Source organism: Caretta caretta, chromosome 3, assembly GCF_965140235.1.
Source record: "Caretta caretta isolate rCarCar2 chromosome 3, rCarCar1.hap1, whole genome shotgun sequence".
NCBI classification, from domain to species: Eukaryota; Metazoa; Chordata; order Testudines; family Cheloniidae; genus Caretta; species Caretta caretta.
This window is the reverse complement of record NC_134208.1, coordinates 210,913,163-210,937,439: the sequence shown is the minus strand read 5'-3', so window position 1 is coordinate 210,937,439 and position 24,277 is coordinate 210,913,163. Positions and strand designations below refer to the sequence as shown.

The following is a 24,277-nucleotide window of genomic DNA, read 5'->3' as shown; positions in this document are numbered from 1 at the left end:
TAAGTAGGGGCATAGCGAGCAGATCGAGGGACGTGATCGTTCCCCTCTATTCGACATTGGTGAGGCCTCATCTGGAGTACTGTGTCCAGTTTTGGGCCCCACACTTCAAGAAGGATGTGGATAAATTGGAGAGAGTCCAGCGAAGGGCAACAAAAATGATTAGGGGTCTGGAACACATGAGTTATGAGGAGAGGCTGAGGGAGCTGGGATTGTTTAGCCTGCAGAAGAGAAGAATGAGGGGGTATTTGATAGCTGCTTTCAACTACCTGAAAGGGGGTTCCAAAGAGGATGGCTCCAGACTGTTCTCAATGGTAGCAGATGACAGAACGAGGAGTAATGGTCTCAAGTTGCAGTGGGGGAAGTTTAGACTGGATATTAGGAAAAACTTTTTCACTAAGAGGGTGGTGAAACATTGGAATGCGTTACCTAGGGAGGTGGTAGAATCTCCTTCCTTAGAGGTTTTTAAGGTCAGGCTTGACAAAGCCCTGGCTGGGATGATTTAACTGGGAATTGGTCCTGTTTCGAGCAGGGGGTTGGACTAGATGACCTTCTGGGGTCCCTTCCAACCCTGATATTCTATGATTCTATGATTCTAAGCTACAGTAGCTCACGAAAGCTTATGCTCAAACAAATTGGTTAGTCTCTAAGGTGCCACAAGTCCTCCTTTTCTTTTTGCGAACACAGATTAGGACATTTTGGCCAGACTCACCAGTACAGTCCGGTGACATAAAGCAGCCAGAAACTCGTGCAAAAAAAAGAAAAAGATGTGGAAAACAACTCGTTATGATCATGGGCAAATCCAACCCAATCACATTGCACTGGAGGCAGAATTTAGCACTCCTGATGCCATTAGGAACCCCTATTGATTGCTGAAATCTGAAAGGGCAAGATTTATCAAGGCGATACAAGAGTTGCTATGGTGCCCATGTTTTTAAAATCCAGATCTGTAACAATTATGGGGCAATATTTTTAAGATTGTGAAGCAGTCATGCAAGCCATTCCTTGGGGGCTGGTGTAGCTAATGCCAGCTTCAGTCTCAACAGCGACTCTAAATGACACTAAAGAGCCGCAACCTTTTCCCCCACTGGTGACAACCACGACTGTGACATTGAACATCCTTTCCATGCTCCCTAAGCTAGCAAAGACCCATCTCCACCGATGCCTGCCAGCTGCAGCAGTGGTGTGTGAATCCAGCGGCATTAAAGCCAGGTTCTGGGCTGCTTCCTGGATGATGTGTCACAGATAAGAAAGTGAGAGGCGTTATTCTGATTCCACCCATCTCCCCCTCTCTAACACCATCCTGAGGATGCTCTTTGGTATCTCCAGAGCACCTTCCCTCCCAGGATCTTCACTGTGCAGTAGGTCAGAATTATTCTCTCCATTCAACAGATGGGGAACTGAGGCACAGAGAGTGATCAGTTGACTTTGCCCAAGGCCCCATAGGGAATTAGTGTAGCCAGGAACCAGCACGGCCTGCAGCCCGACTTGGGTAGGACACGTCAGCTGGGATGAGTGACTGCAGCCACACCAGGTGCTGATTCAGCATGCCCAACAAGAAAGATTTGGGGCCCTGATACCTCATGTTTGCTGGGGTCCCACCCACTCCCATTTCACTCTGTTTATACAGGGGTGACTCTGGGGAGGGGGAAGCAGGGGTGACTTCAGGGGGATGACTTTAGGGTTGGGCAAGGGTAATTCTGCAGGGGAGGCCTCGGGGGTGGGCAGGGGTGAGTCGGGGGGGATGGGTGGGTGACTCCAGGGCTGTGGGGATGGATGGGGTGAGTTAGCGGAGATGGGTGGAGTGACTGAGGGGTTCTGGTGGGATGACTCCAGGGGAGGTGGGTGGGGGTGAGTTGGGGGACGGGCTCGGTGACTCCGTGAGGGCTCCGGGCCCTGGCCGCTCGGGATCCTGGAGCTGGGGGTAGGGACGCCAATTTTAGTTGGATGTATTTCTGGAAATTTCATCACATGTCATAATCTTTCATTAAAGATGAATCTTTAAGTCCTGGACACTCCAGGCCAATCCTGGAGGGTTGGCATCCTAGCTCGGGGGAGGGCCGCCCAAGCGGGCGCTAGGACCCGGCAGCGCCGGCAGCCAGGCGCCCGGCGGGCAGGGAACCCGGCGGCGCTCGGACCCCGCGGGCTCCGGGCCGCCCGCCCGGATGGGGCGGAGCCGGCGGCGCAGTTGCCGGGCACGCGCCGCAGCGGGATTGGCGGCGCCGCGCGCTGCCGGCCGATAAAGGTCTCGCGGCGGCGTTTGACGTCACGCGGAGTTAATTTTAAACCCGGACAAGATGGCGGAAGGGGACGCGGCGCGGGGCGGCCAGCGCGCGGGGCCGCCAGGTAACGAGCGGCCGGGCCGGGGCTCCGGGCTCTGCCCCTGCCCCAAGCGCCGGGCCCGGCCCGGCCCGGCCCGGCCCAGCCCAGCCGGGGGGCTCCGGCCAGCGCCGGGGGTGGCGGGCTCTGGCGCGCGTCGGGCGGGGCGGGCTCTGGCCGGGGCAGAGTGGGGGCCCACTGGGGGGGGGACGACTCGGCGCGGGGCGACGGGGGGGCCGCTCTGGCCGGGGCGCGGGGTGGCGGCGGCGGCGGCCGGGGGGGGTTGGCCGGGGCACGGCGCGGCGGGAGGGGCGCGGGGCGGCGGGGGGGCACGGCGGGAGGGGTGACGGGGGGGGCGCGCTGGCCGGGGCACGGCGGGGGGGGGCTCGGCGCGGGGCGACGGGGGGGCCGCGCTGGCCGGGGCTCGGCGCGGGGCGACGGGGGGGCCGCTCTGGCCGGGGCACGGCGGGGGGGGGGGCTCGGCGCGGGGTGACGGGGGGGGGGCGCTGGCCGGGGCACGGCGGGGGGGGCTCGGCGCGGGGTGACGGGGGGGGGCGCTGGCCGGGGCACGGCGGGGGGGGGGCTCGGCGCGGGGTGACGGGGGGGGGCGCTGGCCGGGGCACGGCGGGGGGGGGTGGACGGCTCGGCGGGGGGGGGCGGCGCGCTGGCCGGGGCGGCGGGGGGGGCTCGGCTCGGCGGCGGGGGGGGGGTGACAGGTTCTCATGAGTGTTTTGGGGGCGCGGCTGCATGTCGCAGGGCCTGCCCGGCACGTTTTGGGGGGGTGGCTGGCAGGGTCTGGCCCGCACACTTGTGGGTCCTGTTGTGTCCCGTGTTCGGCGGGTGGGCAGGAAAGCTGCCGCGGGCGGGTGTTGGGAGCTGAGGTCTGCAGCTAGGGCGCCGGTGCCCCGGTGCGATGGGGGCAGGCCCTGTATTCGGGGGCGCCTGCCCCCGTCCCCCCTCTGGTCGCCCTGCCCGTAGTGGCGGCAGCCGGCTGCAGGGAGGAATCCGCTCGCGTTGGAGCGCGGTCCTGGCGGTTCATTTATGCTGTGACCTACTTTTAAGTAGAACAGAAATCCTGAAGTGCCAGTTTTATCCCTTCCAAGTCCCTCATTTGTTGCTTCTCAGCTCCTGGCCCTCCGTAGGGAAAGGCTCTTTGAGCTTTGCCCCGCGCAGATGGTTCCTGTAGTGAGTCTGAGACAACACATTCAGTGTGTGCATAGAGGGAGTTGGGTGGAAACACTGAATTGAACTGATAACGTTTTAGTGACCTTACCCTATGCTGCAACGTGGTTCTGGCTGGCAAGTGACCTGGGGACCTTGCCTTTGTGTAGGTCATAAGTTATGTGCATAATTGTTGCCAAATCTCTCAGGGAGAATACATTTGTAATACTCTACAACTCTGTAAATAAGCCAAGGCAAAGGATAGCATTTGGATACTATGATGATGGGAAATGCAGAAAATGTAATATAGATAAAAATGTTAAGTCATGTAAAACCTTAATGACTCAAATCCTAAATGATGGGAGCAACTTATTTTCTCATTCGAATAAAATCTAAACAGCCCTAGTAATATGTAATGTGCTTACTGGTTCTGGTTACAGCACTTAAAGTGGGGTCTGGTTGTGAAATTTTACTGACCAACTGAGAAGAGATCCGATGAAGAGAAACTAGACTTTCCTTGCCCCCTTACAAGAATATGCTTGTACTAATATACTGTTTGTCATGGAAGCCGATTTGTACACTGGAGCATCAATGTTCTTGTAGCAAGTCCTCTCTTAATAATGGGACCTACTGTCTTCAAGGGTTTGCTACTTAGACTCCTATATATTTGAGTCTAAGGTCGTATGGTATGGCTCAAGAACAAACCAAACATTTGAGAATGTGACTGTCTGATTTTAGAGCTAGAAAGACAGGCAATGTTTTGCTAAGTCATAGGCTCTTGGGGAGTTAAAATACAATATAATTTCTTCAGTCAAATGTTGAAGTCTCAGTGCTTTGGGCAGACTTACAACATTTTGTTAATTACACTGTTGCATGATTGGAACACTTAGTTTGAAAACCAGGTGGTTGAATTCAGCATTGTTAACCAAAAGCTGATTGGTAGATACCACATGCTGCCATTGGTTAGCGGTGATACACTTGCTAGTCCACTGGATATGGAGACATCTTGGCAGAAGTAGAAACTGGAACTTACAGATTCAGATACTCTGCAAACCTGTTGAAAGGGGGAAATAACCTGAATACTTCCCTTAATTTACAGCTTTTAATAATGTTCTTCCTCATCAAAAATCTATATTCGTTCAACAGTAATTCTGTCCTTCAGGGTAAAGTGTGCTGCCTTCAAGAAAATAGGGAGGTGGTGGTCTAAGGAAATACTAGACAAACTCAAACACGATTAACTCCACTAAAAAGTCATACTGACTTAAGGGAATACAGGCCTAAAAGCTCTTAGATGAAATTATTTCAAACTAGAAGTAAAACATTTGCACTGTGGCCAATATCCATGTCTGAAAGCCACCAGTCCTTCAAATACAGATAAGTCAGAATTTCAGAAGACATCTTGGGCCTAAAGTTCAGGGGTATTGAGCACCTACAGCTTCCACTGACTTGGCACTCCTAAGACTCAGGCCCAAGACCTCTCCAGTTAGGAACCCATAATCAAAGGCAACTTCTGAAAACTTTGGCACAAATGTTTCAGTAAAGTTAGTGAAAATGTTACCTCTTCATTGTTTCTACAATAAGATACTGTTGCTGAATACTTAAATAGACTAGTGAAATGCTATTGATCCTCTCTTGCTACCTCACACTTGAGCAAGTTAAAATAACACTTTTAGAATAGGAGACTAGTACTACTGATGTAAGTTGGCCATAGCAGGGGTAAGTGCTGCTAGGTCTTCTCCCTCACATTGCTAATGTTCTTAATGGCAACATCTGAGCTGTTCCAATCATGAAGCTTGCTTGATCATACTGCCAAGTACAATAAAAATGGTGGCAGTGAACTTCTGAGTACAGACTAGAATTGGAACAAAACTAAATGCATGTTCTTCTCACTTAGCGTAAAACATAACTGAATATTCAGTCTTATATGACAATCACAAATTGCAACCCTTTCACCAGGGTTAGGATAAGAGGAAATAAAAAGTTATGACTGTTCATATCCTTTGTCAAAACACACTATACCATGTCAAAATCTGATTGCTCAGTTCTGAGGAGTCACGGACATAGGACAAACTCCGTACTTAAAGGATACCACCAAAGCTGTTCCAGCTTTGACTGCTCTTGACTGTAGCCCCTCAGGCTAGCTTGCCTTTATTATATTCAGCAGTAAAGCAAAGAACCTACAGTTAGCAGAAGACTTGAGGCCTAATGCATAATCTATAGATCAGGCAAGATGACAGATGTCTTATACTTTAGGTCCCAAGTTAAGATTTCCAGTCACTTAAAAGATTGCATTGTAACAATAAACATGCAGATTTGCTGTGTCCATTTAACAACCTGAACTTCTTAGAATGATCTGCAAAAGTTCAAAGGGGCATATCAAGTTTAAAATTCAGAGTTTGAAGTGGTTTGCATTCTTGCTTGCATGTGACACTCGGGGTGTGTGTGTGTGTACACAATGTTGCACTGTGCACTTGCAGTTCTCCAACTTGCATGCATTTCATTAAGTCCATCCTGGACCAACATTTTAAACTTGATTTACTAACAGTTTAAATTATTAAAGATCACGTCTTAATCTTTTCTATTTCTCATTCTTATTGTCCAAGCTGAGTGAAATCCCAGAAATATAGTTCTTGTTTACACCATGCTGCAATTCTTGCAATCCAAATACTGTAGAGGAATTTTGAAATACCTACACTTGTACTAAAATCTTAAACTTAACATGACTTCTAAACATTGCAGTGAAGAAGTCTGTTTAGTTTTTTGTGAAAACAAAAACCACTTTTATAAACCAGCATCTGAGTTCAAGCTGTCTGGCAGTGGTGCCTCTTTCCTGTTAAAATGAAAATATTTTACCCTGAGCGTTAATGGATCATTTCCCTCATGTGTTCAGAGCTTTGCCATAGTCCTGCAGTTGAGTGTTGAAGTCAGTGGAACTCTGCATAGGTTTGCCCATGTGAATCCAATTGCAGTATTGGAACTTATGCTTGTCACATGAATACTAGAGCAAACTAATCTGTTCTAAGGAATGGTCTTCTTTTATGGATAAAAGCAGGTTAATGATATTGAAGAACAGTCTTTCAGTTCATTTTTGTCATGCGGTACTCTGAAAGGAGTACGGGTATCTGTACAAATAGAAATAACTCAGCTATAGTACTTGGCAACTAATTTCACAGGAAATGTTTTTGAGTACTTATCTAGGGAATCAGTAGATGATCATATCATGCTTCAACTGTAAGACTTCCCTAATATTACTATTCTTTAATAATAATTTCCTGTAAAGCTAAATGATTAACACCACACAGGTCTGTGAGTTTAAAGCTATGGAAGATCTTGGGGGTTTTCAGAAAGCCCCCAATATGTTTAACTATATTGATTTTTTAAAAAGATGTTCAAAATAAAATCAGAAAGTTGTGTTTGCACTGTGTAAACTGGAAGTTTGCTTCATGCAATGGCATGCAGATTGGGCCAGTCACATTTCTAATATCTGGTAGTATCTGCAGTATCTTAAAGGGACCTACAACTCAAACTTCTTGAAATATACTAACTTTAAAAAGTTTCCCATGTCTGATAGATTTGAGGCATACTGTTTAAAGGGCACTATTTACATAAGTTTAAAAAAAAATTCTGGCAACAAGGGAGGAAACTGATTGCAAGGGGCACAGGGAAACTGACTTCATACAGTGCTTTTGTGCACAAAGTAAATAGGCTGTTTTTTTTGCTTTCAATTACCGTAATCTTGGCTATTAAATCCTACTAGTAAGTAAAAACAAACCCCATTATTTTCAATTGGTATTCCTTTGGCATTGGTCCTATAAATGCTTATATGAAGTGGTCCATGCAGCACTCCCACTGTGTGATCCTTGCTTTCATTCTGTGGACCACCAGAAAGTGCCAGAGACCACAACTTGTTCATAAATGATCTGGAGAAAGAGGTAAACAGTGAGGTGGCAAAGTTTGCAGATGATACTAAGCTGCTCAAGATAGGACCAAAGCAGACTGTGAAGAACTTCAAAAAGATCTAACAAAATTAAGTGATTGGGCAACAAAATGGCAAATGAAATTTAATGTGGATAAATGTCAAGTAATGCACATTGGAAAAAATAACCCCAACTATACATACAGTGCTACAACTAATCAGGAGAAAGATCTTGGAGTCATCGTGGATAGTTCTCTGAAGACGTCCACACAGTGTGCAGCGGCAGTCAAAAAAGCAAACCGGATGTCAGGAATCGTTTAAAAAAAGGGATAGAGAATAAGACGGAGAATATCTTATTGCCCTTATATAAATTCATGGTAGTCCACATCTTGAATACGGATGTGGTCCCCTCATCTCAAAAAGGATATACTGGCATTAGAAAAGGTTCCGAAAAGGGCAACTAAAATGATTAGGGGTTTGGAACGGGCCCCATATGAGGAGAGATTAGAGGCAAGCTTGGAAAAGAGGAGACCAAGATTTCAGCTTGGAAAAGAAGAGACCAAGGGGGGATATGATAGAGGTCTATAAAATCACGAGTGGTATGGCGAAAGTGAATAATGAAAAGTTATTGACTTGTTCCCATAATATAAGAACTAGGGGCCACCAAATGAAATGAATGGGCAGCAGGTTTAAAACAAATAAAAGGGATTTCTTCTTCACTCAGCGCACAGTCAACCTGTGGAACTCCTTGCCTGAGGAGGTTGTGAAGGCTAGGACTATAACAGGATTTAAAAGAGAACTAGATAAACTCATGGAGGTTAAGTCCATTAATGGCTATTAGCCAGGATGGGTAAGGAATGGTGTCCCTAGCCTGTGTTTGTTTGTCAGAGGGTGGAGAGGGATGGCAGGAGAGAGATCACTTGATCATTACCTGTTAGGTTCACTCCCTCTGGGGCACCTGGCATTGGCCACTGTTGGCAGACAGGATACTGGGCTGGATGGACCTTTGGTCTGACCCAGTATGGCCATTCTTATGTTCTTTAACCATTGTCTTGAGGAACTTTTCAAGTTCAAGTGCAAACCATGATAGCTGTCATGTGCCTAGCAGAGAAATTTAGATGATCATTATTTTACCACTGCGTACAGCCAGGTTTGTGTAGCATATAGTTATCAGTTTTTTTCAGTGGACCGATCACATTTTAGTACTAATTTCCTGTGAAATCCTGGATTGGCAAAAAAGTCAATTCAAAAGCAAGTATTTCATAAGACTAGCTGTAATATATATCTATTTATTAAACTGACATCTGGGAAATGGAAACTCTTTCAAATAGTGGGTAGATGCAGGTAGTCAAGTTAGTTTGAGCTGGATGTAACACACCCACTCAGTGGGCCACACATAGGGAGATTGATGAACGTGCCACAGTTTTAGTATAGCTGGGTCGTCTAGTTCACTCAGTAGAGGCATATTCTTTTAGAACTGGAGGTCCCAGGTTTGATACTTGCTGCCGATGACCAACCCAGAGGTGCAGTGTTAGAGACAACAAACTGCCTGAAAGTTCTCCAAACAGAAAGCTAGCCTCCTCAACTTCAAAGTCAACATTTCCTGTTAATACCCAAAGTTTTTGTATGGGTTGTCTGTCTGAAATTTGTCAGTGCTCATGGGAATGTGTAATTATACCTTTGAAACTGGACTAAAACAAGATTCTCTCCGAAAATACATTAAAAATGCAGTTGACCCTCCCACTAATCAATCTCAGATCAAATATTCTGAAGTGCTTGTGTATCCCTGTATCCTCTCTCAGTATTGGCTAGTGGTTAGCTGCTATTTAGGGATGGGTAAAAATTAAACAATCAAGACTGTTAAGCTATTCAGAAGCTAAGGGGCGGTCCTACAAAGAGTAGTTGGGGGAAAAGAGCATTTTCTTTCTGCAGCTCACTCGCTAGCAGTAAGTAATTTGGTAGTCATGAGCAGACACTAGAAAACTGAACATGTAAAGTGCTATGTAAGTGAATTATTTGCATCTGCAAAATGCCTCACAAAAACTAATCCTGTGGGGAATGTAAATACGATCTCCATATTATAGTTCAGGGTATTTAGATTGGGGATTGGAGATGGTTTTGGTGACTTATTCCAGGCTACACATGGAGTCATAGGAAGGGACTTAAATTGTAACTTTTGCATTTTTTGGCATGTCTTGCTCATGGCTTGCTCTCTGAAAGAGGAATATTTTGCTGTTTTCTCCTTGTTGGATGCAGGCTTCTTCCCTCCCTATCTCTTGATATCTTTCCTTTTCTCTAGCTGTTCTCTCTTTAACAACTTCAGTTTCATATTTTATCTTCTGACCAGAGAGTGAGCACATGGTTGCTTTAATTGCTGTTGCACAACTGACCTGGAATGTAGTACTACTGTATGGCAAGATGGAACATGCACATTACCACTGATCTCCATGGATTGCTCTTCAAGAACTGGAATGAAAACCAGACTCTGAAATTCAGCCTGAGCATTCAGCTTTTTTTCCTTGCATGTTTGCACAAATAAAAAATCCACAGATCTACGAAATAGGTTTCAAAGTGTGGGCATAGACATAGATATAAATCAGAACTAGCACATAATTATTCAAGCATAACTGGGTTAAAAAAAGAACTAGATAAGTGATGATCTATGCTTAATGAAGTGACTAGTCACCAAGATGGTCAGGGACATGACTCCATCTCCAGGTGTCCCTAAGCTTCCAACTGCCAGAAGCTGCGACTGGATGAAGGAATGGATCATTCAAAATTGCCCTGTTCTGTTCATTCCCTCTGAAGCATTGGGCACTGTCCACTGTCAGAAGATAGGATACTGAAATAGATGGACCACTGCTCTGACCAATATGGTGGTTCTTATGTTAAGTCTTACTGGTGCAAAACTGTGTAAGTGAAATCAGAATCAGGCCCCAAAACATCTTCAATAAAGCTGCAGTCACACACTAAGATGGAAGGAAAAAGTAGATTAACATAACCTTGTCTATATTATAACAATCCACATTGTATAAAAAACTTCTTATTGATATCAGGAAAATATTTAACATGTATGTTGGTGCAGTTTGTACTGCATGACTACCAGTAAAATGAAACCTCATTTTCAGTCAAACTGTAAAAAGTGTGTGGAAAATCCTATTGCAGAAATAATGTTGACTGCCTGTTCTGCGATACAGGGTCTATATTTTTACATTGCACGCTCCCAGGAAAGTTGTTCTCACTCAGTGATACAGTTCAGTTTGGGATAAAGAAGGTGTGGCGTGAAGTGCAGTTATTTTAACCTAGTACATAAGCCAAATCTTGTTAGTGCCCCCTCCAAACTCCTGAGGGGCTGGCTTGTACCACTTACGTCTCGTAACTTCTTTCTTGAGAGTAGGTAAAAAGATAGGAGGAGGAGCCCCTTTTCTTTCTCTGCTTCTTGCTTTTGGCTGTTGCTTTCCTGAATCTTTTTAGGGTATGTCTACGCTGGCAGAGTTAGTGCCGGCAGTTACAGCGCCGCTCAGAGAGTGCTGAAAGGAAACCGCTGTTGTGTGTTCACACTGTCAGCTGCCTGCACAATAGCATGTTCACACTTGCAGCAGTATTCGGAACGGTGCACTCTGGGCAGCTATCCCACAGAGCATCTCTTCTGCTGCTGCTAGGAGCTGTGGGAAGGCAGAAGGAGTCACGGGGCGTCCTGGGTCCTGTCCCATCCCAATGGCCTGTGATGCATTGCTTCGCATCCCAGCAATCCCTGTGTTTCTGAACACATTTGGTGCCGTCTTTCAATGGTTTGTGTACCGTGCACTCTGCATCTTCGGTCTGCAGGAATGGATCCTGCACTGTTGACCAATATGCTGCTCACTGTAACACGTCACGAGTGGCAGTGGAGTTATTCTTTTAACTACAAAGGCAAGCGGAGTGCAATATTGATCTCGCCACACATGGTATGTACGACATGAGATTGCTTGTGGCATTCACGGAGGTGCTAACCACAGTGTAACGCCACTTTTGGTCTCGGGAAACAAGCACTGAGAGGAGATCACATCGTCATGCACCTCTGGGATGACAAGCAGTGGCTGCAGAAACTTTCAGATGAGGAAAGCCACATTCATGGGACTGTGGGATAAGCTTGCCCCAGCCCTGCGGTGCAAGGACGTGAGAATGAGAGCTACCCTGTTGTTGGAAAAGCACGTGGCGATTGCACTGTGGAAACTGGCTACTCCAGACTGCTTCCAATAGATCGCTAACCAGTTCAGAGTGGGAAAGTCAACCATTGGACTCATGTTGACGGAAGTGTGCAGGGCCATTAATTGCATCCTGCTCTGAAAGACCATGACTCTGGACAACATGCGTGACATTGTGGATGGCTTTGCACAAATAGGCTTCCCTAACTGTGGAGGGGCAATAAACGGTATGCATATTCCAATTCTGGCACCAGGCCACCTAGCCACAGAGTACATTAATTGCAAGAGGTATTTCTCAATGGTTCTCTAGGTGCTTGTGGATCACCGTGGGCATTTCACGGACATTGACGCAGGCTAGTCCGGAAAGGTGCATGACTTATGCATCTTTCGGAACACTGTCCTGTTCAAGAAGCTGCAAGCAGGGACTTTCTTCCTGGACCAGAAGGTCACTGTAGTGGCAGTCAAAATGCCCATTGTGATCCTGGGAGACCCTGCCTACCCCCTAGTGCCGTGGCTTATGAAGCCATACACGGGGCACCTTGACAGCAACAAGGAGCGGTTCCTCAACAGGCTGAGCAAGTGCAGAATGACTGTTGAGTGGGCTTTTGGCCACTTAAAGGCCTGCTGGCACTGTCTGTATGGGAGGCTGGACCTGGCTGATTACAGTATTCATATGCTTATAGCCGTGTGCTATATGCTCCATAATATTTGTGAAGGGAAAGGTGAAAGCTTTGCTCAGCGCCTGGAGGCTGAATTTGGACAGCCAGAGACCAGAGTTATTAGAGGGGCACAGTGTGGTACCATAAGGATCAGGGATGCCTTGAGTCAGTGATTTGAAGTTGAAAGCCACTAATATTTGTTGCTATGCTCGGGAGTGCAGTGCTTGTAATGCTTGGAGGTGATAGTGATTGGTGCAGACAATGCACTATGAAGGTGTAAGAAAATTACCTGTTTGCTTTCAGTAAGGGAATAACGATTGCTTTCAAACCAAAACAACTTTATTAAACTACTGGATTGGGGAGAGAAACAATAAAACATATCCGCACTGAGGGGGAAGGGAGGGTCGCAGGAGGAGGTGAGGTCCTGGGATGGTTAAAGATTTGTGTATGTCCAGGTATCCTATCAAACCTTGTCCTTTGGAGTACAGTGCAGCGGGTACTATACTTCAGCAGGGCTAAACTGCAGAGGGATGGGTGTTGATTGCAGTGGGTACTGGGAGTCTGCAGGACTGGACTGTGATGGGGGCAGGAGTGGCTCTTGGGGAGAGCCAGCACTGTAGGGGGTGGCTTATAATCATCCTTGTCCCCACATTTTCCACAGGCTGTGTTTATTATGGAAGATATCTCGCTGCTGAGGGTGAGCTAGGGAATCAAGGGAGGTTCTTCTCCAAGACTGCAGCTTCCTTATGTGTCTTGCCTCTGTGCAGCAATGGTGTCATGCAGATTCCCGTGAAGTGAGGGAGTCAGTCAACACCCTGTTCCGCTGCTCAGACTAGGCATGTGGTGGTACGCACATCATACAGACACAAGCCTGCTTTCTGCAACCCTCCTGCCCCCAACAACTCGCTTCAGCAATTCCCAAAATCAAACCCACTTACCAGGGGCCTCCGTTTGCACTTCGCCAAGATCCGACAGCTGTGACTGGCTAGGCTCCTCTGGGGTAGAAAAGAGCACTAAGTGGCTGCATGCATCTCTGACCTCCGAGTCATCTTCTGCCTCTGTGTCCCCGTCCACAACCTTGTCCAAGATTTCCTCCTCCTGGCTCAGTCCATTCTCGGCTGGGCATGTGAGCCAATGGAGTATCCACAGGGGCTTCACAGTGGAAGTGGGCTTGCCACCAGGTATTGCGTCCAGCTCTTTGTAGAACTCGCAGCTCATGGGCACAGCACCAGAGCGGCGGTTTGCCTCCTGCGTTTTGTGGTAGGTGTTCTGCAGCTCCTTTACTTTGACCCTGCACTGCAGTGTGTCCTGGTCATGGCCCCTTTGTCATGCATTGTGAAATCTGTCTGTAGGTATCATAATTCCTACGGGTGGAGCATAGCTGGGACTGGACAGCTTCCTCTCCCCAAATGCTGCTGATGTCCAGCAGCCCAGCATTACCCCAACATGGGGATCGCCTGGTGCATGGAGCAGGCATGGTCTGCTGTAAAGATGCACTGAAACCACTGCACAAGTCACCAAGCAAACAAGAAGGGGACTTTCAAAATTCCCAAGGAATATACGGGGTGGGGATTATTGGTCACCTGAGGGCAGTGCAGTAGAATTCAAACTGATGACCAGAGAAAGGCAAGAAAAGGCACTGTGGGGGACACCTCCTGGAGGCTGATAGCAGCTCTGTAATCGACCAGGGTGTCTACACTGGCACTGTGGTGCTGTACTCCTGGCGCAGAAAGCTCTACGCCTCTCATCGGGGTGGGTTTTTTACAGCACTGCAACTGCACAGTTTCTGTGCACTCAGTGGCGTGACCGTGTGCTCAACTCGGGAGTTACAATGCAGCAGACTGCTTTACTGCGCAGAAACTTGCCAGGGTAGACAAGGCCTGAATGTGGTTTGATTTGAGATCCCTTTGGTTTAGGAGTTAATTAGGAACAGAAGCATACTGGCCACAGCACAGAGGACTGACAACTTGTGGAAACTCACAGTATCCGTTTCAGGTGAGGAGCAGGCGAATTTCTAAACAGCTAAGATCCTGTTTAAATGCATATATCCTGACTTCCTGCGAATACACAGAATGGCACTGAGAATTTCAGCTGCAAAGCCTGCCATGTAGTGTTGGTGGCTGTTGTGATCAAATATCTTCTATTTAAAAGAGAGAGAACTTTTCCTCAACATTTTCCTTAAAATGTAAGCATACAAAATACACTTATATTACTTTACTGAGCTATTAAGAAGAGTTCTTGTTAATTGTTCATGTATAAAGTAACACTTAATGCTAAATATTATATTTCCATGCCATTAGCTTTAACGAGGTACTTCGTCTTATCACTGTTACTATTCTGTTGGTTGGAAGTGGAACTTCAATTAAAATTTATCAAGTTGGGACCTTATTTCATGTTGGCTGTGTTATGTGCCCTATGTTCTTATAGTAGCGTTGTGGGGTTTGTAAGACTTGGGTGTCTCATCTACATTAAAAAGACCACCCTGGAAGTGGTTCTGTCTGGGAAACCTGTGCAGTTAATGAAATCTATTGGGTTCAAGTAAAATACAAAATATTTAAAAGCAAGTATTGTCTCTAAATGCTAACAGGCTTTTAAACCTTAATTCTAGAAAGGTAGAGCTTCCTTACATGTGTTACGTAATCTTATCATTACAAATTTATAGCTTTACTTCTAAGACGTACATTTTTGTAAAAGTGCAAAGTTCCTAGAGCTTCATGCAAGAAATCTGCTAGTACTAAAAGTACTGTAGAAATAAGTAGTAACTGTGTGGGTCAGCTGCTGAATCCTTATCACATGGCACATTCCTAAAGGTTTAACAGTGAAGAAAAGAATCTTCTAGTATAAACTGAGGTTAATGGTATTATACATGGAAGTTGAACTAATCTTAATAGCAGTATTCAAGATCAACTATAAAAACGGGCATACAGTACTTCATGGACAAAACTTAGAGAATGGAAATGGAGACATCTGTGGAGCATTCAGACACTACACAGGAATCTTGATTTTATGAAAAAATGATGTATGGAGTGTGAAGAGGATTTAACTTGGCTCATCTAATAGAATGTGAATAAGCAAGAATAACATGCCATTTAAGTACTTTGCATTGCAGGCATAACATTCTTTTGGTCCTTTTTGTTAACCAAATATCCTACTAGACTATTCTGTAGTACAAAATACATGACTAGCTTCCCATTTTATAGAGCATTAGAACTGGCTAGATGTGGAGTTCAAAAAGTAAAAAGTAATCCATTATTGTACTTGCTTGGGGTCTTTGTGTCAGCTCTGTGACTGTAATGTTTGTGTTTTACACGGCAACAGGGAAGAAATGTCTAAAAAAGACCCACACAAACTGAGGAAACTGAGAATACACTTTCTTAGGTGCCCAAAATAAACTGGGGGCAAGCTTCCATGTATTGGTTATAGTGATATTAAGGTCCTATAATAATAGGTTAGTAAATCTTCAGACAGAAGCATGATTAAGGTGACTCTCCCTTCAAATGAAAACAAGGTTTTAAAGACTATAAAGGGCAATGATAAAGGGTTGCTGTGTGTATATGATCACTGTGTAGAAAAGTGAAGGTCAGTAATAATTATAGCAATATTGGATTAGTATTTCAAACTCACCTGGTTGATGAAAGAGGGAAACAGTCAGCTCCCTCCTGTCTTCCTTTCATAATCCTTGCCATCTTGTCATTCTCTTCCACATTATTCATCCTTTAAAAAGGGTGTTAGAAGGCAAGTCTACACTTAAAATGCTGCAGCAGCGCAGCTGCACTTGTCCAGCTGCAATTTTGTAGCGTTTCAGTGAAGATGCTACTACGCCAATGGGAAAACTTCTCCCGTTGGTGTCGTGTTAATCCACCTCCACAAGAAGCACTAGCTGTGTCGACAGGAGAAGTCCTCCTGTCGACATAGCGCTATGTACACTGGGAGTTAGGTCTGTATAACTGTGTAGATTTTTCCACACACCTGAGTGACGTAGTTATACTGACATAAGTTACTAGTGTAGACCAAGCCTAACAGAAATACACATTGTATGTAGACATAAATTGTATTAGTGCCATCCATGCCACCAACTGGTTACAAAGTTCATTTAAATTGTAGTGTAAACAGGACCTAATGGAGTGAAACTGATATGATCCTGGAGAACTTCAATACCTTTATGATGAAGAAATGCTTCATGCAGGAGCAGCATAAGAATTTTTCTTTGTTCTCATGTGGGGAAGGTGTAGGGGACCCAGGGAAAGGAAATTTGCTTGTTTGGCTGCAATTCTCTCTATCTTGAGTAGTCCTCTGGGAGGCCAGATTGATTTAAATCACCAAGTGGAAAGCCTCGATTTAAATCAACTTTAATCAGCTTTTCCATTTGTACTTCAGTTCTCTTCTAAAGAAAGGTGCATTCTCATTGGATGATATAACTATTAAAACACTGATTTACAACTAAATAGCCTTTACACTAGATTTGGTACTTCTTTTTACTACCTAGGAGGATACTCTATAACGATATACATTCATTTAAGCAGTTATATAATTTAACATTTTCAGATTCTTAAATGTACATTTTTAGTATGGTAGAAAGTGGTGAATGAGATATTGCTCACTTACTAGATATTTAACTTTTTGCCATGAATTGTCAAGCTGTGTTAAGATGGTAACTGTGTAATTAAATTCCAAACAGCATATAAAACTTATTTTTATTTAACAAAACAACCTTAAATGTTATGGATATAGAAACTTCTCTTATCAAAGTGTTCCACATGTACAACTAAATGATTTATTAAACAGGAGGATTAACTGTATTCCATTAATTAAACTGATTATTTCAGCTTAGCCAAGGAAATTTTTCGAATACACCTGAGTAAAATGACTGGAACTTACGTTCCTACTCATCTAAGTCTTTTGAAAATGAGACAGTCTCCTAAGTGACTTAGGCTGACCTACTGTGCCATATTTATAAAGCTTGACCTCAAAAGTTAGATGTTTCCCCCATTCTTTCATTAGAAAGCAGCCTTTACCTCATTTTTTGATGAGACTCAGGGATTCAAGAAAAAAATTTAATAAATCAAAATATCTAATTTAAATAGAAATCATTAACTTGTATTCACCCTGTCCTCTGCTGTTACTGGAAGAACTTGTGCTGTTCCTTCCTACACATAGCTTTCTCCCCCTCGTCTAGCAAAAGTTAACCTGGTAGTTTCACTAACATTGTTTCCCACAACCAGTTAAAATTTAACATTCATCTTTGTCTAGGAAAAATCAGGATGATCAGCTTTTCCTGTTGGACAATCAAATACAGAACCCAAGTTGGCCTTGGAGAAGTAACAAATTTCAATACAATCCCAGTTTGATAATGCATGCTATTAAATCTACTTCAGCATACAAGAAGTTGGTTGCCTGAGGTTTGGACAAGTTCTGCTTGCCTTCCCAATGTGTATGTGCTTTATGGGATCTGACCATTTCTGGAGGCAGTAAACAAGACTCTTTTGGGGACAGGGGAACTTGAGATGCTGCATTTTTTCTTCCTCATTCACATGTCTTAACTTACCATAATATTTCCCAGAACAGCATCATGCAGCTTGGCACTGTCCTGGTAGATCTCATTTTGCTGGTGCTGCTGGGGTCTTGCTATGTGTGGAAGTCCTGTGCTAATAAAAGTCCTCTAGGTGAGAAGGAAGAGAAACTTTAAGTTTGTCACTGTCTCCTCCTTTCCCACCCCCAACCCTAAAAAAAACCAAACCAAACTTTCCTCTTCAGTGTAATAGATGAACATAATTGTCTCAGGGGCTTGATCCATAGTGTGTCCCCAAAACAGGAGGTGCATAGTGAAATATGACTGGGTTTGTGTCACATTTCATGCCACTACAGTCTTTGCAGTTACTTACTGCAGCATTTTCCCAAGGCCCAACTTGTGTGGAAGCAAACTGCTGAATATATTGGGGTGGGGAGGAGTGTAAACTTTTTGCCACCTATCCTGCAGTAATGTACTGCCTGCAGAAAAGTCTTCTGCATTTCCTCTTCAATTAAACACACAACAAAACACTAGCTTTCCAATATTTCCATTTAATGGGAAAGACTCTTCCTTTGCCCTTTTATACAAACCTTTCCATAAACAGACCTTTGATTTCTTTTGGCTATCTAAGATTAGATAGACCTATGGTCTAATTAGCTGTGACACTTCTTGGGTTTCTTGGTCACCAGAATATCTTCTCTCTCCCCATTCCCTTGTAGCCATGCAGCTTCAGGTCCTTTGCCTTTTTATGGTTTCATATAACCAATCCAGAATTAACAAACATAAGAAACAGAAATTCTGTAATTAGAAAGGGATGGGGGGGGAGGGAGGCGCAGCATTAAATATTCATTTCCCCCTCATTCCTGTTGGATATCCAAACAAGTCTTTGGAACTTAACTCATCCGCCCTATTTATAGCAGAAATATTCAAAACACTTAATTATTTCTGGCCTTAAAATGAGCTGCTTGGCAGCATTTGCGAGTCGGCAGTAGGAAGGCAGCGGTGCCATGGCTTTCGTGCGACTCTTGCTGTGAATTTACAAAATGAGGCCACTGGAAAAAAGGGCAGATAACAATTGTTTTTTAAAAAAAATATTTTATCACTTAGGGTAGCAGCACTGTCTCATAACTGAACTATGAATTATTTGTCTAGATATTGTAAATGTGCTTATAAATTAACTAAAGGAAAGTAAATTTTATTTGCATCTGACCCTTAAGAGAACTTGTAACTCTATTAAAATTTCACACATGCCTACACTTTCTCTATTCAGTTCACTACCCCAAAACACTAACCACACTCAGGCCTCTCTCGCTAGAGAAAGGGGAGAGACTAAAAAATGCCGGTCCTTTAGCGTGGTGAAAAGGTCTGACAGGAGCCTTAAAAATTTAAATTATGCTTCTTCACACTGTACAAGACTCAATAAGAACTAGCTTGGAATCTTAGCTCAAACTTTACATCCAAAAGCTCAAATAATAAACTTTCTGATCATAATAAACTTCCCTTTAAAAGGGGCCACTATAAACTTTAAAACAGACTTGTCTGAAATTTTGGTACCTAGTGTGCTTACAAGCAAAACCCACGATTACTATGACTGGAAAGTGTCAGAAGGGTAGCCGTGCTAGTCTGGATCTGTAAAAGCATCAAAAAGTCCTGTGGCACCTTCATAGACTAGGCTCCAATAAGTCTGTTAGTCTATAAGGTGCCACAGGACTCGTTCCCGCTATGACTGGAAAGTTATCGAGACAAAATTCCCCAGTTTTTTCAGTTGACTGTGCATGTGATAGCATTTTGTGTACTCCCTTCCAGATTCTCCTGTATCAGTCTTTCCCTTATAAATATCCACATAGGAGCAAAACAACATCTATTTTTAAAAAAGCCAGCACCTCTTATTTAAAAAGGTTCCTGTATCAGATATAGGAGTTGAGGGGGAAAGGGAGGGAAGCAGTAGACTCAATATATCTTGATTGTAGCAAGACTTTTGACACAGGCCTACATGACAGTGTTTTGAGCAAACTTGGAAAATGTGGTCTAGATGGAATTACTAGGTGGATGTGCAACTGGTTGAAAGACCAAAATCAGAGTGGTTAATCAATGGTTCATTGTCAGAATGACAGGATGTATATAGGTTTCAGAGGAACAGCCGTGTTAGTCTGTATTCGCAAAAAGAAAAGGAGTACTTGTGGCACCTTAGAGACTAACCAATTTATTTGAGCATGAGCTTTCGTGAGCTACAGCTCACTTCATCAGATGTTTCCACGGTAAACATCTGATGAAGTGAGCTGTAGCTCACGAAAGCTCATGCTCAAATAAATTGGTTAGTCTCTAAGGTGCCACAAGTACTCCTTTTCTTTTTTTGAGGATGTATATAATGGTGTCCCGCAAGGATCAGTCCTGGGGCTGGTACTAGTCAATATTTTCATTGATGACTTGGATAATGTAGTGGAGAGTGTTCCTATAAACGTTTCAGATATCATCAAACTTGGAGGGGTTGCAAACACATTGGAGGACAGGATTAGAATTCAAAATTGGAAAATTGGAAAATAGTCTGAATTCAACAAGGTGAAATTCAGACAAGTGCACGTTACTTCACTTAAGAAGGAACAATCAAATGCACAACTGCAAAATGGGGAATAACTAGCTGGGCAGTAGTACTGCAGAAAAGGATCTGGGGGTTATAGTGGATAACACTGAATGAGTCAATGTAATGCAGCTGTGAAAGGCTGACATGTAAGAGACTGGATATAATTGTCCTGCTCTACTTGGCACTAGTGAGGACTCGGCTGAAATACTGTCCAATACTGGGCACCACACGCCAGGAAAGATTTGGAGAGTCCTGAGGAGAGTAGATGCTCACTGAGGCAAAGGACACTTCCCCTCCCCACGCCACTTTAAAAAAAATAAAATAAAATAAAAAAGCTGGTTGAAGAGTTACACTAGTTGAGATGACTTCTCTTCTATCTCTCCTGGCCCCCCTTTTGACAGCCATGTGGCTTGGAGGAGTAGAAGAGACAAAATGCCTCCTTCTGTTGTGCATCCTTGGTGTGTAAGAGTGTGGAGCTTCAGATTAGAGCCCTGTGCAGGACTTTTTAAAATCTCATTCCCACCTATTCCTGCTGTTATGGCAGCTGGTCCTACGGGATCAGAGTCCCGCTGCAGGGCTCTATGCTAGTCCCAGGCAGGGCTCTACTTTCGATTGTTGTAAGGTCTTACAAGACAGAGGCTGAGAAGATGGAGGTCTAAACATGTCCAGAGAAAACACTGGTAGAAATCGCAGCATCCGGAGTTTTGGTTTTTCATCAGTTTGGTGCTCCTTCACATCACTGATGAATGGACTCTTACCCTTGCCTTTTATATCTCCCGCTGGCTAGTAGATGTTTGGTAAGTCTTTCAAGACCTGCTAGTAGCCAAGGCTTTTCAGCAGCCAAATGCAGCTGCATAATCCCTCCCCCACTTGTACCAAGCAAAAAACAATTTTTTTTGGGTGGGGGGAGGAACACTTCCCCTCACACTTCCCCCGAGTGCATTTTTGTTCCAGATCTCATCCATGTTGCAAACTCAAGCCTGCAACTTAGTATCATGCTCAACTTTAGTCATGACTTAACTAGAATTAACCTTTCATAAACGCAAACTCTTAAGTAATGATACTTGATGGACCCATTCCCCAGAGTTCAGTTTTGAGGTAGGAAACTAAATCTCTTTTGTGTATGCCTCCAACTTGAATTCATGTAGCTGTGCCTAATAGTATTAGTTGTGTGGAAAATACTAGTTGAGGAAACTAGGCCAGACCTGACTACTGAACTTGGAAAACTGAATACACTGAGACATACAGGCAAGTATGTCTTAACAGTGCTGTGTGGGATAGGTGTAAAGGGTTGATTCTAGAGTGCTGTGTGACAAATTCTGTTTATAGATCCCTGGTGGAATAGGCTCTAACACTAACTTAAACATGTGTTCTCTGCAATACTCATCTTTGATATAGGACCAGAACTATTTAGCTTTGACTCTATCAAGGCCCAGACAATATACACAGTTGTAGGAGTTGAGGAAATCTGAGACTCTTATCACAGGATCTGCCTGACTTCTAAAGTTTGCACATCTGCTGTTGATGGAATGAAGACAATATCATGTTTCCTGTGAAATTCAGTTAATCTTGGGACTGTAAGTAGAAAGGTTTTAAAGATCATTCTGTTCCTATGAAAGCTAAGAGGAGAAAAGAGCCTTGTGGTAATTATTCGTTAAGCTTATTTCTGTAAGAGCCGAGGGAGGTACTGATGCAGGGTGCTCAAAATGAAGTGTAGCGCCTTCAAGGGAAAATGAGGTGTCAGGCAGGAACTTTGACAGTTCCCCACTGCTTTGAAAGCCTTTTTTCAGCACTATAAACTCTGAGCACTACCCTTTTTTATTTAAGCAAGCCATGAGATATCGTGTTCAGAATGCTTGGGAGCAGAAATGTCTTTTTCATAGACTGGAGTGCATGTGTTCTTAGAACTGGATGACAATAGACAGCTCTTACCAAGAATCAAACAGTTGGTCACTGTCAGGCCACTGGAGTCTTTAGGCTTTGTGGTAAACTATTAAATGTCTTACTGTGCCACAAAACAATTGGAATCCGTAGGTGCTCTACTCAGAGGTGTCCCTGTCTGAGAGCAGGATCCAGGATACTGTAGGCCTGCCAGAAATAACATGTCAGAACCAGCAGATGTTGGCTAGGATTCTGCTATCAGTATGTCAAATGGTGGCAGCATCATTTGTTTATACCTGGTATGTTCCCACAAGAGACAGCTGTCACTGGATCCTGAGATACCTGCAAAAACTACTCATGCAAGTACCTGCTGCATTGCATCCTGGTGGTGTGGGACCTCTACCTCCTGGGCTTGATTGAGATTATCTATAGACTCTCCGTGGGATCTGGACTTCCACATTCCTTCAGCTCAAATTGGAATGACCGCAATGTGCATTATGGTTTGACTAGAACCCAGTCAGGAAAGCCTCACACCCAAGATGCTTGCTTTCTTTGTGAATTACAGCTATACACAAATCATCTGGAGATTAGAGCAAACTAAAGCCTACATGGACCTGGTATTCCACCAGGTGTAACTTAAAGTGTGGGGGGAAAATAGGATCATGCCTGCGTTCAGAAGCCCTGTTGGTGTGGCATATTGAGCCATTTCTTTCAACACACTTCTAGTGGGAAAGGAGAAGCAAATTGGTATCAACCCTCAAATGATCCCTGGAACAATTATTTTAAACAAATCCAAGTAGTACCTCTGCCCACCCTGAACATGTTCACTATGGGGACACGTAGCAGCAGCAACCACAGCAGGGGCAGAGGTTTGTGAAGTGATCGGGACTATGCACCAAAGGTGGTGGGCATGACAAATGTTATAGAATAGTTGCTGACTTTGATTGATGGGGCTTTCTAAACTGCACTGGGGCCATTGATTGGACTCGTGGATATAGATCGCTCTCCACAAGGAGCGCGCATACGTAAACTACAAAGGGTATGACTCAGTCGTTAGGCAGGCTCTAGTTGACCACTGGGATGCACTGGCAGGGGGCATACCACCAGGGTGTTCTGGAGATAGGGACTTTACCTTCACGGACAAACTTAGACGTTGTTCCCACCAAATGACATTATAAATGGAACACTGTCCCCACTATTACTCTAGGGGACACTGCTTACCCATTGTTGCCATAGCTTATGAATCCATACCATGATTTCAGAGGACCTGGCAGAAGAAGGGTAAGCTGCAGGCCCAGTGACTGTAGAATGGTGGTGGAATATGCCTTTGAAATCCTGTTGGGGCTGCCTTCAGAACCGTTTGTATGCCAGTGTAGTCCGCACTGTCTGCATTATTGTGGCTTGCTGTGTTTTGCACACAGGGAGGAGGAGGGATCTTTTTGTTAGGAGTGGACTCAAGATGCTGCCAGATTTCTGCATAAGTGCACGCAACCAGATAGTGCACCTGTGCTGACTGCTGCTGGATCCACATGCACAACAGAAATCAGGGATGCCTTGTGTGCCCACGTAATGGATTTGCACATTGGAGTTTTGAATAAGCCCTTGCATATTAACATGAATATTTAAAGGAAATAATCTCCAACTTTTGCTGGATCTTCAATTTTAGTGCTCAAGGATAAATGTGAAGGTGAATTTTCAAGGAACAACAAAAGTTTGTGCCTTCTCCCTTTTTTCTAGAGAATCTTAAAGATGTGTTTTCTGTTTGGGCTTTTTATACAGTATTGGGAATACTTAGTCTTGACTTTCTTCACTTGCAGGAGAATCTGAATGAAGGTTTGAGGTTGACCTGAGTTGTAGCACTCTTAGCACCCTGTTGATGGAGAAGGCCAATTCTGGTGCTTTCAGGGCTAAGTTGGGACTTGCTGCTATTAATGTCTGTCTGTATGTATAACGTGAAACTGTGACAAAGATATGGTGGCCTTTATTCTCTGCTAGGCCAGGAAGAATTGTCAGCTCAAGAAAGAGAAGCTGTTTCTAAATCTTTGACTTTGAAAATACCATCTTAAT

At 44.4% G+C, this 24,277-nt stretch overlaps 1 protein-coding gene across 5 annotated transcripts in view; it reads left to right on the top strand.

The window, feature by feature from the left end:
• Positions 1 to 2,199: 2,199 nt before the first annotated feature.
• ATL2 (atlastin GTPase 2) overlaps positions 2,200 to 24,277 on the top strand; it is a 57,317-nt gene continuing 35,239 nt past the window's right edge. For all 5 annotated transcript variants that reach the window (XM_048842248.2, XM_048842245.2, XM_048842247.2 and 2 more), the window contains exon 1: positions 2,200 to 2,343. In XM_048842248.2, coding sequence (XP_048698205.1) covers positions 2,295 to 2,343 — 49 coding nt within the window. In that variant the 5' untranslated portion in view covers positions 2,200 to 2,294. The remainder of the gene's footprint in view (positions 2,344 to 24,277) is intronic.